Here is a 17,541-nt window from a genome sequence, read left to right as displayed (position 1 = left end):
CTGCTTCAGGACCTGGAAGACTTGCCGTGATAAAAGGAACTATGAATTCTGCTGTCTACCAAGAGATCCTGAAGGAGAATGTCCGACCATCTGTTCGTACTCAAGCTGAAACGAACTTGGGTTCTGCAGCAGGACAATGATCCTAAACACACCAGCAAGTCCACCACCGAATGGCTGAAGAAAAACAAAATGAAGACTTTGGAGTGGCCTAGCCAAAGTCCTGACCTGAATCCTATTGAGATGTTGTGGTATGACCTTAAAAAGGCCGTTCATGCTCGAAAACCCTCTAATGTAACTGAATTAGGACAATTCTGCAAAGATGAGTGGGCCAAAATTCCTCCAGGACGCTGTAAAAGCCTCATTGCACGTTATCGCAAACGCTTGGTTGCAGTTGTTGCTGCTAAGGGTGGCCCAACCAGTTATTAGGTTTAGGGGGCAATCACTTTTTCACACAGGGCCATGATGGTTTGGATTTTTTTTCTCCTTTAATGATAAACACCTTCATTTACAAATTGCATTTTGTGTTTACTTGTGTTGTCCTTGACTATTGTTTAAATTGGTTTGATGTTCCGAAACACTTAAGTGTGACAAACATGCAAAGGAACAGGAAATGAGGAAGGGGGCAAACACTTTTTCACACCACTGTAGAGCTGGTGCAGGATACGGTCCAATATAATTCTCATTCTCTCGCTTGTTAAATTCATGGGGGAAGAATCCTTTGAGAAGATCTGAGAACCCCATTGCTGCCGGAGTTTTAGACAGAGCCATAGGGATAAAACTGAACGAATCGATCCAACGCTGATTGAAAGTAGAATCGATCATCAGAAGCACCCTTGAACCGCGCATAGTAATAGTTGGACAAAGTTTCTGACTCACCAGATACTCTAAAACTATATAACTGTCAAAACCTGAAGCATTGTGTGCTATAAAAGTATAGCCTTTGTATTTCTCCTGTCTGTAGTTCTGAATGAATGATGCGACGCAATTTGTTGTTTCGTAGCAGTTTTTTTGACCGTCCATATCCATAATGCATACAAAATTAGCTTCATGACGCCCACATTGATAACGTGTTTCGAAATCGTAAAAGAGATACTTATCACTACTTTCTTTGCGTTCTACGGGTTGTATATAGCAAGAGTGCTTAGTAGCACCTAAAGGCTCTCTACAATGTAGGCATTTAGGTTTTTTACAGCTGTGTGGATTTTTCGACACACGATATGTTGCGTGACAGGACTCGCAATATTTGTATGTATTGCACGGTATAAGCCCGTGTTTCCCATCGGGTTTTTTATGGTTTTCAAAACACTGTTGCGATTTGCATATGCGTCTACAGTCTCTGCATTTAATGGTCTTGTCAGGTATACAAGCAGTGTAACACACATTACAATCCCAACTACAATGATGTCCCAGAGGGTTCTGGTAGGTCTTGTAACACCCCTCGCAAACGTAAGACGCCCCAAAAAAAGCCGTTTTATTTACGATGAGATAATAATGCTCGTCATGCAAATACAACCACGCTGTTTTCACATCGGGTTTGTCGTGCGTTTTGAAGATTGTGGGTTTTTTACATCCAGCTACATGATGGAATATCACAATTTTCATTTTCAAATGTTTCTGAAATCTGTCAACATCAGAGAACGAAACTTTATGTGTGTAGTCAAAACCCAAATCACTATGCAGCTGCTTGGCATAATTCATCTTCTCATCATGCGACAATCTGCTGTTTACATAATGTGCCAGGCAGAGAGAAAAGCAGAGATTGTCGTTACCAGCGTTATTCTTGGGATTATACAAAGCATTACCTTTTTCTGACAATATTTGATCGTAACCAATGCTTCCTAGTTTTCGACGTCCCCACCATTCCCTCCCCGACATATTGCGGCGCTATTGTCACAATTAATTCTAAAGAGTCTTCGGTCAGTGAATTATCGTTACTCTGCATCGCCTGTGCTACTTGCTCCAGAAATGTGTCTGTGTTATAGCCATCGCTTGAATTCAACATTGTTTGGATAGGGACATCTACGGCGGGACCCCTTAACTCAACATTTAAAACACTGTCCTGTGTTGCATTACCCAACGCCCTCTCTATTAAACCTGTTAGGGTGCTATACACCCTTTCAGGAACACTACCAATATCCGTCAAATCAATATTTCGCAAGTCAACATCTTGACGAAATTCAGCAGCATTAAAAAGGGGTATCTGTCTGGATGCTATTTCAGATGTTACCTTAGAAACCCGCCCGCACCACACTGCACACTACCCTGAGGATTTTCTGAGGGTGATGGAGGGGGTCTATAAGCGCTTGTGGACGGTTGGGGACCAGTCTGCTCATCTGTACAAGATCGTTTTGAGGGCTGAACACTCGGAAAACATGATGGTCTCTTATTACTCTGATCTATGCCTGTGGGGTCTGTATTTGATGATTGTATAGAGTCTGTATTGGCCTGTGTATTGCTGGAATATACGCTTGAAGGACCATTATGTGACAACTGCGCAGGAGCAGGTCTATCTGATGTGTGTGTTTTCTCACTGTTGCTTTCACTAGGTCTAGAGCGAGGCATAGATCGGGCCCATGCTTCGAATATTTTTGCATGCATTGCACACAATCGTGCAAAATCCTGAGGATTGTTTACTGCTCTTGTGTAATCGTCCTTGCACGGCCATTCTAGTTCCTCATCAATACGAGCATCACACTCCCCTAGGGGTTCAGATTTTTTTTTTTTTTTGGGTGGGGATGACATTTTTTTTTTTATTTTTTTTTATTTTGCACAAACTATAGACTGTTTTAACACTTTTTACTGCGGGGTCATATTCATTGTGTTTTTAAGGCATACTATCATAGGATCAAGCATTGAATTGAGAGAGCTGACATGAGAGGCAATAGCTGTGCCAAAGCCTGTGACCATATCAACCAAATGCGTGTTAGCTCTGGCCTGAATGGCTAGCGCAGCTCAAAGTCTGTGACCAAACCGGTCAATTGTGTGTTAGCTGTTTGCAAGACATCTAATTTATTCATAAGACCATTGTTTTGTTTTCGTAATTCGGCTAATTCTGATTGTATTTGTTTATAAGGGTCAGCGACTGCAGGTTGTTGAGGGATGTGTTAACACAATACTCAAAAAACTCTGCACTCTGAAGTAATGTTAACTGCTCAGGACCTCCTAGTGCCCCACCTTGTTCAAACCGATTGTTAGTAATATAATTAGGTACTGTTTGCTTATCAAGGAATGGAACGTTAACCTCTAATACATTTACAGGAGTGGTTATGGCGGTATTAGCGCTGTTACACTTTTTATCTGCCACAGTTATAACAGAGGTGTGTGGTATACAGCTGACATAATCGGTGCCTTCCTCGGTGCTATAGATACAGTTAAAGAGGTATTCACCTACATTATATTCAGGGTCCTCCTGCAAAGCAGCCTGACACAGTTGGTGGGGTGTAAGCTGTGTTGCTGTTGGTCCAGTGTCTTCAGACTCTTCTCCCGTAGCTCCCCGATTTGTCTGACGTGATGTAGGGACGGGTGCTGTTAGCTCTGTGTCTTCAGACCCTTCGCCTGTAGCTTCACGATTTGTTTGGCGTGATGTAGGGGCTGTCGCTGTTAGTCCGGTGTCTTCGGATACTTCGCCTACTTCTATGGCATGGATTGTCTAGAGGTATAACAAAATATTTTTGGTTAAATAAAGACACACACAAGCACACACACACACACACAAGCACACACAAGCACACACACACACACACACAAGCACACACACACCTCATCAGATGTCTTTTGTTCCCTCTCAATGGTGACACTTGGTGGCTGGTAGGGCGTTGGTGTACTAGACGACGACCGATGCAAGGACTCCAAGTCTTTGCGTGCCGTTAGCTGCTAAAACAAAGGAAAAAGCCTTTTTAACAATATATACATTTTATTTAAAAATCTTTTATAACACAATGTAAATATATTCTGCTAGCTACAAATCGTTTCTCACCTCTGCAGTGGTGTTAGGAACACCGATACAGTGTCTGGGTAAGGCGTGTCTGGAACAAAGGAAGGGCTTCTTTTTGGGCGGGAGACCGGTCGTGTATGGCTTCACAGGCTGGAATTAGCATTAGATTAGAAAAAAATTTTTTTTTTTTTTTTTTTTTTTTTTTTTAAATACAACACGCTATTTTACTGTTTTCCTTTTAAACTCACATCAATAGATCTCTTCCTAGATCTCTTCTTAGGCTTGTGTGGACATACGTATCTGCTCCATGGGGGTGACTGTGTGAAATCGTCCTCAGGCGTCAAATACAATGTAACTAAGTCTTCCGTCGCCTTTAGTTGCTAAAACAAAGGAAAAAAGCCTTTTTAAAAATATATACATTTTAAAAAGCTTTTACAACACTATGTAAATATATTCTGTTAGCTAGAAAAGGTTTTCTCACCTCAGCTGCTGTGTTACTATCATAAGATACAGTGGTCGGGTAAGGCGAGACGGAACAAAGGAAGGGCTGCTACTTTTTGGGCGGGAGACCGGTCGTGTATGGCTTCACAGGCTGGAATTAGCATTAGATTAGAAAAAAATCTTTTTTTTTTTTTTAAATACAACACGCTATTTTACTGCTTTCCTTTTAAACTCACCTCAATAAATTGCTTCTTAGGGCTTACGATGGCGAGCGTTAGGCGTAGCAGCTTTCACAGAGAGGGGCATGAAGCACATGGTCTTTCAACAGGATTGATTTCAGCCACATGGGAGAGCGAGTAGCCCTCGCCCTTGCGGATCCTTTGTTCAGGGGCTGATTGTCTAGACAAAGAAAAATATATATATATATATATATATATATATTAGATATTTCAAACACAGTGATAAATTAAACAGTAATAAATATTACATACTGAAAGAGATAAATAAACCGTAAATACCTGTTTGCTGTGTTCTTATTCCTTATTAGAGTGGCCTTTGGTTTAATGTTCTGGCGTGTTGGGGTCTGTAGGAATGGGCTACACGGAGCTTTTTTAAAAAAACAAAAACAAAATGAATGAAAACACAGTACTAAATCAATTAATGCTGTAGTGTATAATATATTTATAAGTTTTTTACCTTGTGGTTTAATAGTTTCGTCAACTAACACAGCCACGTTATCCCAGCTCTTTGCACGATCACCTAATGATGCAAACTACATTATAACACACAAAAAAAAAAAACGTTTTTAAGTCACAAATGTCTGAATGAATTAAATACCTTACAATAAGCTTCTTTTTTTTTTTTTTTTTTTAAATATACTCACCAAATGCAGCCATTGCTGTAGAACCGAATCCTCTTTCTTCAGAGGACTTTGTTGAGAAAACGAGGGAAAGTTTTAGCTAGCCACGTAGCTACAAAATGCAGGTAAAAAAGTGAGCAGACCCCGTCTTGAAACAAGGGGTTTTAAACACCACAAACCAAACCCCTTTATGACGATTTAACACTCACAACAAAAGACCCCACATTTACAAGCTAGCTACTGGTCTAACACAACTTTTCTTTTTTTTTTTTTTAACACTAGCGTCATGTGGTACAACCCACCAGCATTACGAACACACGATCAAAGTTTTAGCTAATTCATGAATGACTGAATGAATTAAATAGCTTTGAACATTCTTAAACACAAGCTTTACTTACCACTTGTAGGTAGCGATGAAAAAAGAATTAAAAAGTGAAACTCCAGAGGGCTTTTTGATGTGGAAAAAACGTGGAAACAAGCTAGTTACCAGACTAGCTAAAAAAACATCTAAAAAAAGAGCTAAATAGCAGTAAACAAAAGGCTAAAGAGGGCACTGCTGAGAAACGATCCCTAGTTGTTTTTCACCAAAACATAAGACAAACGCCAGATGGCCTTTTGTTGCGGAAAAACGCAACGTGGTAAAAAGGGTACTACAGGTACTATGAAATCTGTGAGAATACGCCTCCGCTCAAGTGCACCAGACCCCTGTAGTGGTGAAGCGGCCGCCCACACTACATACGTCACCACGTTCGCGAAATGCACTCCCATATTCGACCACTAGATGGCTATCGCGGGTGTTCCGACATTCGACCGCTGCGTCATCACATCCGCTAGAGGCGCACGCAGCATCGACGGCGGGATGCGCTCCCATATTCGGCCGCTAGATGGCACTCGCGGTGTGACGACGTTCGACCGCGACGTCATCACGTTCGCGGTATGCGCGCGCAACTTCGACGATTAGATGCAATACCACATTCGGCCACTAGATGGCGACCGCGAGTACCAACGGGCACCCGCGACGTTACATGCACGCTCATATGACCAGATTACATGGCGGGTTTGCGCGTGCGTGTGATGACGTCACACATGCACGCGCAAAGACGCCATCCTATTACTACTCGTAATCATAACATTTGACTTTGTATGGCTCTTTAAGAAATACGTCTTATGTCGGCTGTCATTTACTTATAGCTGCTCTTCTGCAAAAATTAAGTTAGACGAGGTGGGCTTTTGATTTTGGGATAAAGGGCCGTCGGACTAAGGGCTTTTCGGTCCAGTGGGAAGTTTTTTGGATGTATATTACAAGAGAGAGATTGAGTCATCGCTGATATTATTAGACATTAGACGTTCATTAATGTTGGCTGCGGAGTTAGCCTACACAACCTTGTCGGTAACCAAATGTGATGCTAATCTAACAGTAGGCTACGTGTGTTGTGCAATTTTGCATCATCAAGCTACAATGGCAGAGGAAAACCCCAATCGCCACAGCTGAAGACAACAGTGATTACTATCACCTACACAAAACGGTGAAGAATATTTTCAGGTAAGGTTACAAATTTTGTATATGTGTATTCATTTTCTATGGAATTTAAAAGTTGAAAGATTTAGCATGAGCTTTAGATAGCTTAGCCTTGCTGCACTCTGTAACTGTAAAATCCCATAAATAAAATGTTATCAGACTAAGGTAAGCCTTCATGTTGTCATACACTTTTAGTTAAAGTTGCTGGGATTATTGTGTTGGGGTTGTTGTTGTTGTTGACACATTACCTTAATTACTTTTTTCTGTTTTCTGTCTTTTTTGAGAGAGTGCATCCTGGTGAAGTAGGCTACAACAGAGAGAAAAGTGTGATCCACGCCCATGTGTATTCTCCCTGCTTATTGCACCCTTCAGAGAGAAACATGAGGGACTCATTTTGATGTAAGTGTGAAATTATTATAGTTTGAGGCTTCTGAAAATGGTATTGGTATGATTTTGTTACCATCAACAGTTGAGCCGAGGGCAATGGCTATGTCAAGATTGAAAGTATTCTGTTGTAAAGCATTGCAAAGACAGACAAAGACTATCGTGTATACCCTTCACAGGCAGACGTCTTAGGGTAATGTTAAACTGAAGTGTACTTTTGCTTGTTTTCTATTTTAGATGCCCTGACTCAATGACTGAGTAGCCTACGGCAATTGCCTATGAATTTGCACAAGCTGGGCAGAAGTGGCTGCGCTACGCCCCAGACCGGGCGGGAGGAGCTGGACGACCAACACTACAAGAGTTAGCGCGTTAAAAGAAAAAAAAAGAAAAAATGCAATAAAAACGATTGTTTTAAATTCATGATAAATCGATTATTTGTGTACCTCGCAGACGATTAAAACGGTCAAATGAAGACTGCATTTTAGCAATGGTGTTATAGTACCATATATTAGGTTTGCCAACCTTCCTCTATAATACTATTCGAATTCCATTTATATTTTATGTAATATTCAAATATTAAATGCTCAAATTCATCCTATTAATTATTTACAACATTACACAGGCTTATGGATTGCCATATCAATGCCACTAGCAGCATGTGGTTGTTACACATTCTGTCCACTAGAGGGACGTCAAACATTTGGAAACCGGTGATCACTTTCTTATTAACAATAAAATGGCGGGACAAAATGAATGACTTTAATTTGTCAACTTTAATGTAGCTTGGCTCAAGCTCGTGAATAAAATCTTTAAATCCAGACCACTGCGTGATGTTAATCAGTCTCATATCTTTACAGATGAACCGTGCCATTTTGTTGGTTATCGCCTGGCAGACAATTGGTAAGCCCCATGATGAGGAGAGAGGCAGAAAAGTAATTCTTGACTGTTTTAGTGGCGGTTCCTCAAATACATCGCCTAGCTTGTCAGGGTGTAAGGTAGTCAGGTGTGTCCTCAGGTCGCTCTCCGCCCATTTTTGATAGTATTGTAATGATGATACTGCGTGGATGTATGTAATAAGGGAACGTGTACAGTTGAGATAAGATTCAAAAAACATTATTGTTCATCAGACGAAACAAAAAAAATTCATTTTCACATGCGTGTAGACCAAGGCGGCGAGAAAGGCAACATTGCATGTAAAATGTTTTTAAATATTTAAATATTCAAATGGTAATTTTAGCATTCGAAAAGTTTTGTTTTTTTAATATTCAAATCATATTTGAATTTCAGAATATATATATATATATATATATATATATATATATATATATATACAGTACAGGCCAAAAGTTTGGACACACCTTCTCATTCAAATGCGTTTCCTTTTATTTTCATGACTATTTACATTGTAGATCCCCCCTGAAGGCATCAAAACTATGAATGAACACATATGGAATTATGTACTTAACAAAAAAGTGTGAAATAACTGAAAACATGTCTTATATTTTAGATTCTTCAAAGTAGCCACCCTTTGCTTTTTTATTAATAAGGAAAAAAATTCCACTAATTAACCCTGACAAGGCACACCTGTGAAGTGAAAACCATTTCAGGTGACTACCTCATGAAGCTCATTGAGAGAACACCAAGGGTTTGCAGAGTTATCAAAAAAAGCAAAGGGTGGCTACTTTGAGGAATCAAAAATATAAGACATGTTTTCAGTTATTTCACACTTTTTTGTTAAGTACATAATTCCATATGTGTTTATTCATAGTTTTGATGCCTTCAGTGAGAATCTACAATGTAAATAGTCATTAAGATAAAGAAACACATTGAATGAGAAGGTGTGTCCAAACTTTTGGCCTGTACTGTATATATATGGGCTGTCAGTTTAACGTGTTATTAACGCACACCCATTTTATCATTATAGACACTTAAAGAAGGATTAACATTCTTTCGGATCTAACTAGACCGGAAGCAAAATTATGAATCCCACTATAGAGCTCAACAGTCCCGCCCCTTCTCTGAGAGACCTTGGGTTCCGGAAGTAAATTTCCCATTCATTTCTCCCATTGACGTCTGGAAAAATCTGTACATAAAGAGTTTTAGACCATACCTTAGGCTAACCAGATGGTACATGACTCATATGAATACAACGTACCATTTCGAGTGAAAAAAGAAACAGAAAATCCAAAAAAACACAAAGGTACAAGACTGTGTACATATCGTCATTTCAGAGCGAAGGAACTACTCATCCCATAAACCACCGCGCACCACTGAATAAAGGAAGCTACGTTAGTTTAGCTAGGATGTGCACAGGATTGTCCAGTTCGAGCATGTCAGCCTCTATCATCCCCTAAGCATGCGATATTAATTAAACACACACCAAATAGTTGGATAACAACTAAGGTAGTTAGGACTTATTTTTGAAGATTTAATGTTTCACCTTGTATCCAAAAGACTAAGTTCTCAGATCCCAGGTATTGTTTTAGTGTTTTGTTCTTGGGCGTGAACCTATCTCTGCCTAAGGATGTTGATGAGTTTGAATGACCAGTGCAAAGAAAAGCAGCAGGAGAAGCCACACTGGCTGCTTTCGGATTATCTTTTTTGCTTAGGAAGTTCCTGGAAAAATGCCTGGTTCATTCAACTTTCATTGGCAACAGATCAAGCTGACCAACACTAAATATCATTAAAGTGGTTACTGGCGGATGCCGCTCCTTGCGACCATGCATTTGCATGGCACTCAGAGGCCGCAAATCATCACCAATGAAAAGGAAACTCCCTGCTGAGTTCAAAGATACCTCACACAAGACTCTACGTCATACGGTTCATTAGCTGTGAAAAGGGGCGTGGCTAAAGCATAGGGGGCGGGTCAAACCATCTCCAATTAAATAGGAACTCTGCTGAGTTCAATGATACCTCACACAAGACTCTACCTTAAATGGGTCACTAGTTATGAAAGGGGGCGTGGCTTGATCATAGAGGGTGGGCCCATCACCAATGAAGAAGGAACTCTCTGCTGAGTTCAATGACACTTCACACAAGGGTCTACATTAAGCGGTTAAAATATCATGAAATGGGGCGTGGCTTAAGCATAGGCGGCGGGCCAAACCATCACCAATGAAGAAGGAACTCTCTGCTGAGTTCAATGGAATTGGATCCGATCTTCTTTGTTAATGGAATAAATAGCCTGACACATGATAAAATAACCAGAAAATTCTAATTTTTTGGAATTTATATGTTTATTAAACCTTATTACAAAATTCAAAAAAAAAATTTGCCATATGATTTTGTTTATGATATATTTTTTGTATCATGTTTGATACATTGGGCGTTTTGGGCAACCTTTTACTCACAACAATGTTCATTTTAGGTACAAAAATTTGTTGTTTTTGGGACCTCAACTTCCATGCTTGTATGGGCTACACTTTCATCTGGATAGTCTTCCTCATCACTGCTATCTGAACTTCCATTATCATGCATAACCTTAGGAGTCCATTCCTCCTCCTCATCATCATCTTCCCCTAACTGCTCCATGTCACTTGATTTGCCATGTACTATCATGCTAATGACATTTTTAATATACTTTGTATAGGGGTAGGCATTATGTAGATTGTACATTACAAAAATGTGACTTGAAATTTCAGGGATAAAGAACCTTAAATCCCTGCAGTATCAAATTTGATACACACATTTTTAAAACGATTTAAATATAATATAAATAATTTTTAGGTAATTATGCATTGTTTCAATAAAGAAGATATTTATTTAAAAAAATAGTAATAACATAAATGTTATTCTTACCATAACTATATGAAAATTAGCAACTTGTTCCCTGCCAAAAGTGTGTGGAGGATTTAATGACAGCAGCCATTTTGAAAAGGTAAAAAAAAATACCTTCCAATGCTTGTAGTGGATTGATACTCCACTAGAGAAGAATATATGTATCAGATTATATACAACAGGTGTTTAAGGAAATTATTGATCAACTTGATGAAATAGAGGTTTCAAAAACTTGCGTAGCAAATATGATACAAATGGTTTTACAGGATTAAGTCATAAATGTACAAATAAACATATAAGGAATTACTTTTACAGCAAAAGGAAAATCACTCCACGGGGGAAATTTGTTTGGAACTCTTTATATTCTAACATTCACTGGGAATCAACATGGCTTCTACCGTATAAATTTGTTATCCCCAATAAAATGAAAGAATTAAATTTTAAAATACTGCGTAATATTTATCCCACAAACAAATTTGTTTCAAGATTTGCGGCTGTGGATAATAAATGTGAATTTTGTAAAATTGAAGAAGAAACTATTCTACATCTATTCTGGGGGTGTCAATATTCTGTGGTGTTCTGGAAAAAAGTTGAAAACTATTTAAATATTCAACAGAACCATGAAATTAAATTGGAAGCAAAAGATGTTATTTCTAATTACGATAACAAAAACGAAACAATACACAGAATTGTCAACTTATTAATTCTACAAGGGAAATTTCATATCCATAAAGCAACATTTTCTAAATCTTAACCAGCTTTTACTCACTTCAGAATTGAATTCCGGAACTTTTTTGAGTCTATCCAAATTATTAATAATAAGAAAACTATTTATATAGCTGATCTACTGCAAGATTTTTTCAAGGAAATGTGATCTATAGCCCTGATTCCTTTTCATATTGCCATTATATTGTTTTTTTCTCATTATGTATTAATTGCCCATTTTAATTTTATATATACATATCTTTTATTTTTTTTATTTTACTGCTATGTATCTTTTACTGTATCAAAGATTTCCTGGATGGAAATGTTTATCTCTGTATATGATGCCGTATTGTTCAGAAAATGTATAACTTGTTTGTAAAGTTTTGCAAATAAAAAAAACAAACAAAAAAACAAAACAACTTACACTCAAGTTACAACTTTTTTGTTCATCGCTAAACACTCAAAATGGCCACGCCACGCCAACACCGTCTGACGAAAAGTTTTTCTTTTAATAACTTTTCATCTTTAAGGTGTTGAGATGATACAGACCAAGTTTGAAGTCCATCGGATGAAATCTCTAGGAGGAGTTTGTTAAAGTATAACACTTTGACTTTTAGGCCTACTTCCGGTTGCCACTAGGGGGCAACTGGAAGTAGGTTCCACCAGACTCCATCTAAATAAACAATACATTTAGCGTTCATTTCAATCGAACCAGAGTGGTGATTGCTGGAACAGTGGAAAGACGAACCTTTCAACCTATCAAGACCTTTTGATAGTTTTATTTCTGTTTATTTAAAAACAGTAACTTTAACTGGTGGGTAACTGGTGGTTTTGGTGATAGCGATTTCAGGGCTGTTTCATGTCCTCAAAAACATCTGAAAAATACAGAAGTTACCCTTCAGCTTTATTAAATGTTAAGGTCACGGTTTAGCTCGTGCACTTTAATCACTGTTATTTAAGTGCACATGTTAATAAAAGTAAAGATGTTTAAACAGAATGTCATGGTTCCTGGTATCATTGCTAAGTCTGAATCCGAACCACTGACTAACCTCGTGGGTTCTTTGAATTACGATGAGAGAGCAAAAATCTAACTTTATAGAATTTCCTTTATTGATGAATGAGAATAAAAGTTCACTTGCATTTTCATTACATTACAGGCTTCATAAATCTAACAGAGACTATTACTAGAGTGTGTAAATATGTGCACATAATTTAAATAAATTAAAAGACAAGAGACAGAATGTTGACATGTCAAAGGCCCGTTTTTTATGCCCAGTGGCAAAAGGATCTCTGGATAAAAACATGTAAAATGTCAGAACATTTACAAGGAGAGAAAATGAAGACAACCATTTCTGTTCGGAGGGACATAATGCACTTTTCAGGAAATTGTAGATATGGAGATGTACCACAAAAGCAAGGCACCAATATACTGTATGTACTGCACATGTTGAGGTCTTTTTTACTTCTGATGCAATCAGGCTGAACCGTACATAGGGATTTGTCTTAATGTCATGGCAATCATTCTCAGTTATAGATAGGTTTGAATATGACAACCTCTTCATGCAAAATATATTTAAATATCTGAAAGAAAGTAAAATTGAAAATATATTTGGGTCTTTGATATGGGTCTATATTGAAGTACTGCTAGCTAAGGGTGATTATTCCACTGAGGCTTTGGATGCTTTATGGGTAGTATTTACCTGCAGCTTGTGGCACTATAATTATTTACCTGATACTGTACCATGCAACAGGAATACATTCTGCAGCGGGTCCACTTCAAGGAAGCAAACATAATCCCACATTACACTATATGAAAAAAAGCAAACATTGACCATGATTTAAATAAGATATCTTCCCTTTAAGGTAAACAAGAAAACTGGGTGGCAAAAGATTTCAAAGCAAAAGTGCTTTGCTCAAAACACATATTCTGACAAAACGTCAAACTTGTTTTAAACCAAGAAATGACATTCATGATGTGTTTAAATTCATGGCTGTCATCGGCTGGAAAGTCTCGCATTGCCACACAGCATTCCAGGATGGGACAAAAATGTGACCCTGTTAACCCTGCTCTTGTTTATTGGCATTTCTTTAAACCAATCACAATCATCTTGGGTGGTGCTAAGCGCCGGGCGGAGCCACTGTGCCGCTGCAAAATAGAATTGAAAAGGAACTTGTTTTAGTGGAACGTGTGTACGTTCAAAGGTTGTTTTAGTCGTGCAACAAAAAACTCAGATTGGACAGATAGTCTAGCTAGCTGTCTGGATTTACCTTGCAGAGATCTGAGGAGCAGTTAACCATAGTCCTCACAAATCCACCATAGTTTAAAATTACAACACAAAGAAAGAGGAAGGTAATGGTCATCCGGCCAAAAAGAGTGACATCTGGGGGAATTTCCGGCAGCACAAGAGCAATCCTAGAAGTGGAACGTCGTAGGTTTAGACTATTGGCTGGAAAACCAACCAGCCGGGGCAAAATTGGTCTGAGAATAAGCAACTTCTGCTCCTTGTTCCTCTCATCTGGACTGGACTGTACCTTAGACCCTCCCCAGCATAATGGACATGTAGAGTCACAGATGCCTTTGTGCGTATACAGGTGTGTGTGCATGCGTGTATTTGCTTTCAACCGCATTCTACAGTTGGCTGTTGACAGAAGTGACATCGTTAATAAGCGTCCAAATATTTGGCAGTTACAGCAACACTGACATTTCTCTTTCCGGTTTGGTCTTTCATGCGGTACTCCTCAGTAAAAAGTTATGGTTGTCAAAGAGTTCCAAATTAAGATACACACCAATTCAGAGTTTAACTAAAATAAGAAAAAATAAATGAAACGACATCACCAGTGCTGTGTTCTGCATGTTTTAGTTTTTGTTTGGATTTAACATGCTGTGTAACAGAAATGGTAATAGAAATAGAATGTATTTTACCTGTTGTTTGGCAGTATGATGCAAATCAGTTAGCAGACTTTTCAAACTTGCTTGTTTCAAGTCATTCAAGTAATTTCTTTTACAGTGATTTTAAACTGCATAACCACATCATGTAAAATTGACAAAAATGGCCTGATATTCACTGTAATATATTACATAACTCAAGCACCTCTTAGGAGTCTGCTAATTGATTTACTGTTTGGACATTATTGCAAACCAATGGATGCCTAAAAAAATTATTTTTGGAAATGGTCAGAAAAAAATGGTAACAATTCAAGACCTGTAGTTTTCAAACTAATACTAGCATGTACACTGTTTTTTTGAAAAGATCCAAAGTCATTGGTTGAGGATAGTAATTCATATAATTTAAGGATATAATCTTAAGGAGGTTATCTGGTTTTCTAAAACAGACAGAATGTTATGGACATAAAATCGAAATTGAACGTTTGGCAGTGGTAAGTTAACATTCACTTCAATATGGAAAGAAAGGGTTTGGTGTCCATGCCTTCTTACTTTAAGTGTAAACGGTTTCTTGCTAATGTCAGTACTTTTGACTGAAAACATGCAATGCTCATGCTCTTGTCTTAAGGTCACATACTGTACAGTATCAACCAACCGTCTCTCAGGACCAAGTTTAGTTGGCTTAGTTTAATAGCAAAGTCTCAGGTTTGGGGGGTTGTGCGCCCATTGTGCACATCTTCATCTTTTATCTCAGATTTGTCAATCACACTATAAAACTAAGAGTAACTCATGCAATGGTATGCCATACCGTATGTGATCATCCTGTATGAAAATACTGTGATTCTTATCAAATGGATCAACATGAAAATTAACAAAAAAGAAGTTCCCACAGTTCCCCCACCCTCCCACTCCCCTCCAAAAAGGCTAAAAACTCTGTGAGGTGAGATTTGCGTGCCTTCTGAACAGATAGGCAAGTTTATTTTAGCCGCACGTGTGGCATGTTCAGCAATTCGGTGTTGCCAGCAGAGGGAGAGGCTGTGTGAGCACTGGCCAGGCTGCGGTTAGAGCTGCGGGCGCCTGCCCCAACACTGCTCTCTGTCCTCAGCAGCTCAGAGGAGTAGGTGTGGCCTTCAGCAGCCCCCTGTGACAGGAAGTCAAACCCCTGCGCCTCCAGGTCCCTATCGCTGATAAAGAGGTCCTCCTCACCCCATCCACCACTCCTGCCTTTACCACCACCACCACCACCACCACCACCACCCCTTACTCCCCCAGGGTCTTGGCTACAGCTGTGGAAGCCAATGGGCGAGTCACTGCTTGTACTGGGGCTCGGAGACGAGAGGCCGTGGCTGTGGTGGGCGTCATGGACAGTCCCTGGGGCTGCCTGCATCAGGTTCTGCACCGACATGGACTTGCCCAAGCCTCGGTCCGTTTGGCTGGGGCCGGAGCAGCAGCCCGGGGCAGGTGGCACCAGGGGCTGCAGCTCCAGGCTCATTTGTCTTCTCCAGGAGCCCTCATCCTTTGTATTCAGCCTGCCGTTGGCATTGGCGCTGCCCTGTAGCTTCTGCCCCAGTCTGCCCAGCCCCAACCCATGGCCAAAGTCCTCCCCAACACTGGTGCCCTCCAGCTGCATCCCCAAACCTCCACAAAAGTCCTCCATGTCAGGGGACACTTCTGCGGAAGTGGCTCGTGGCAAGTTGCTCGGGCCCCCACTCCGGCTCGAAGGGGGGGGTGGTAGAAGCCTCGCCAGAAGAGGAAACCCTCCATCTCCAACTCCTCCACCCCCGCCACTGCTGATACTGTTTGGGGTGAGGACGGGTGGAGAGCTCCCCACAGCCTCGTCAGTGCCACTTTCAGGCGTGGTGGCCTGAGCCTGGGTGTGGTGGGGGTGGGGATGATAATGAGGACGGTAGTGGTGGTGGTGAGGCAATGGAGACGGGCTGAAAGAGGAAGATGCGAGGCCGGTGGAAGAGGAGGCGTTGAGATTGAGGTTGAGCTCATTGGGCGGCGCCAGGATGAGATGGAGTCCTCCCTGGGAGGGGTGAGAGTTGCTACCAGGGGGAAGCGCTCCACTGCTGCTGACTTGGGAGCTGGACAGGTCCTTGCTAAAGACAGAGGAATGGTAGTCAGAAGTTTGCTCCAATTCGAACAGGGGCAGAGATGAGAGCGTGAGGGCCGAGGACGAGCCTTTGCGCAAAACCTGACGATAGATGTCGAGCAGGGAGTCGAGCTTTGACTCGATCGACTGGACCTGGGAGGATGGGAGGGAGGAGTGCAGAGATAAGGAAGCAGGAGGTTAGAAAATGGAGGCACCTACAATTGGTCCTTGGATCAAGAATATGGCGCAGTGTATTAGGACTGGGCAATATATTGATATTATATCGACATTGATATATGAGACTAGATATCGTCTTCAATTTGAAAAACATTTGATAAGAAGGAAATATGACATAAGTGTTGTCTTGTCCTGGTTTTAAAGGCCCTGCCACCCACACAGGTGTTTATAGTTAAAGTGGCTGATTGGAGCTTTTCCAGGACTGTGTGGGTGTGGTTAGACTGAGTGATTGACATCTTCCTGAGTCCACTGGGTGTTCAGAGGCTTTAAATGCCGCATTACAGTAAAGTGATTCCATTTTCTGAACATAGAAGACTGTTCTAGCTGTTCTGTTATTTGCCTTTACCGACTCATTATATCCACATTATTGATAGTTATTTATCTAAAATAAATATATCATTATGTAAATTTGTTGTGAAAGCACCAATAGTGAACCCTACAATATCACGGCAATATCGACATTAATGCAGTTGGTCAAAAATATTGTGATATTTGATTTTCTCCATATCGCCCAGCTCTACAATGTATGTCCATGAAGAGATTGACATATACAGTATATTAAAAAAAATAATTGGGGGTGTATGAGAAAATCTGTAAGCCATCTAACCAATTTATTAAAGAAAATGACACATATGGGAGCTTTTACAGAAGGGAATGCGGGACAGGATACCTAAAATTCAAATATGTGGTGAAGCCCAGAAGGGGA

General features: G+C 40.0%; 1 protein-coding gene and 1 long non-coding RNA gene across 9 annotated transcripts in view; both read right to left on the bottom strand.

The window, feature by feature from the left end:
• Positions 1 to 4,682: 4,682 nt before the first annotated feature.
• Positions 4,683 to 5,297, bottom strand: LOC114563901 (uncharacterized). The gene is made up of 4 exons (XR_003693700.1): positions 5,259 to 5,297; positions 5,072 to 5,147; positions 4,894 to 4,981; positions 4,683 to 4,774 (listed from the first exon to the last, which is right to left on the bottom strand). It is a non-coding gene; the product is annotated as an uncharacterized LOC114563901 (long non-coding RNA).
• A 7,410-nt stretch (positions 5,298 to 12,707) lies between these two features.
• The window catches only part of LOC114565998 (potassium voltage-gated channel subfamily KQT member 5), a 202,048-nt gene continuing 197,214 nt past the window's right edge, over positions 12,708 to 17,541 (bottom strand). For all 8 annotated transcript variants that reach the window (XM_028594341.1, XM_028594362.1, XM_028594346.1 and 5 more), the window contains one exon: positions 12,708 to 16,751. In XM_028594341.1, the coding sequence (XP_028450142.1) occupies positions 15,480 to 16,751 (1,272 nt within the window). In that variant the 3' untranslated portion in view covers positions 12,708 to 15,479. The remainder of the gene's footprint in view (positions 16,752 to 17,541) is intronic.

Source organism: Perca flavescens, chromosome 2, assembly GCF_004354835.1.
Source record: "Perca flavescens isolate YP-PL-M2 chromosome 2, PFLA_1.0, whole genome shotgun sequence".
NCBI classification, from domain to species: domain Eukaryota; kingdom Metazoa; phylum Chordata; class Actinopteri; order Perciformes; family Percidae; genus Perca; species Perca flavescens.
The sequence above is the reverse complement of the archived record's forward strand: the minus strand, read 5'-3'. Positions and strand labels throughout refer to the sequence as shown.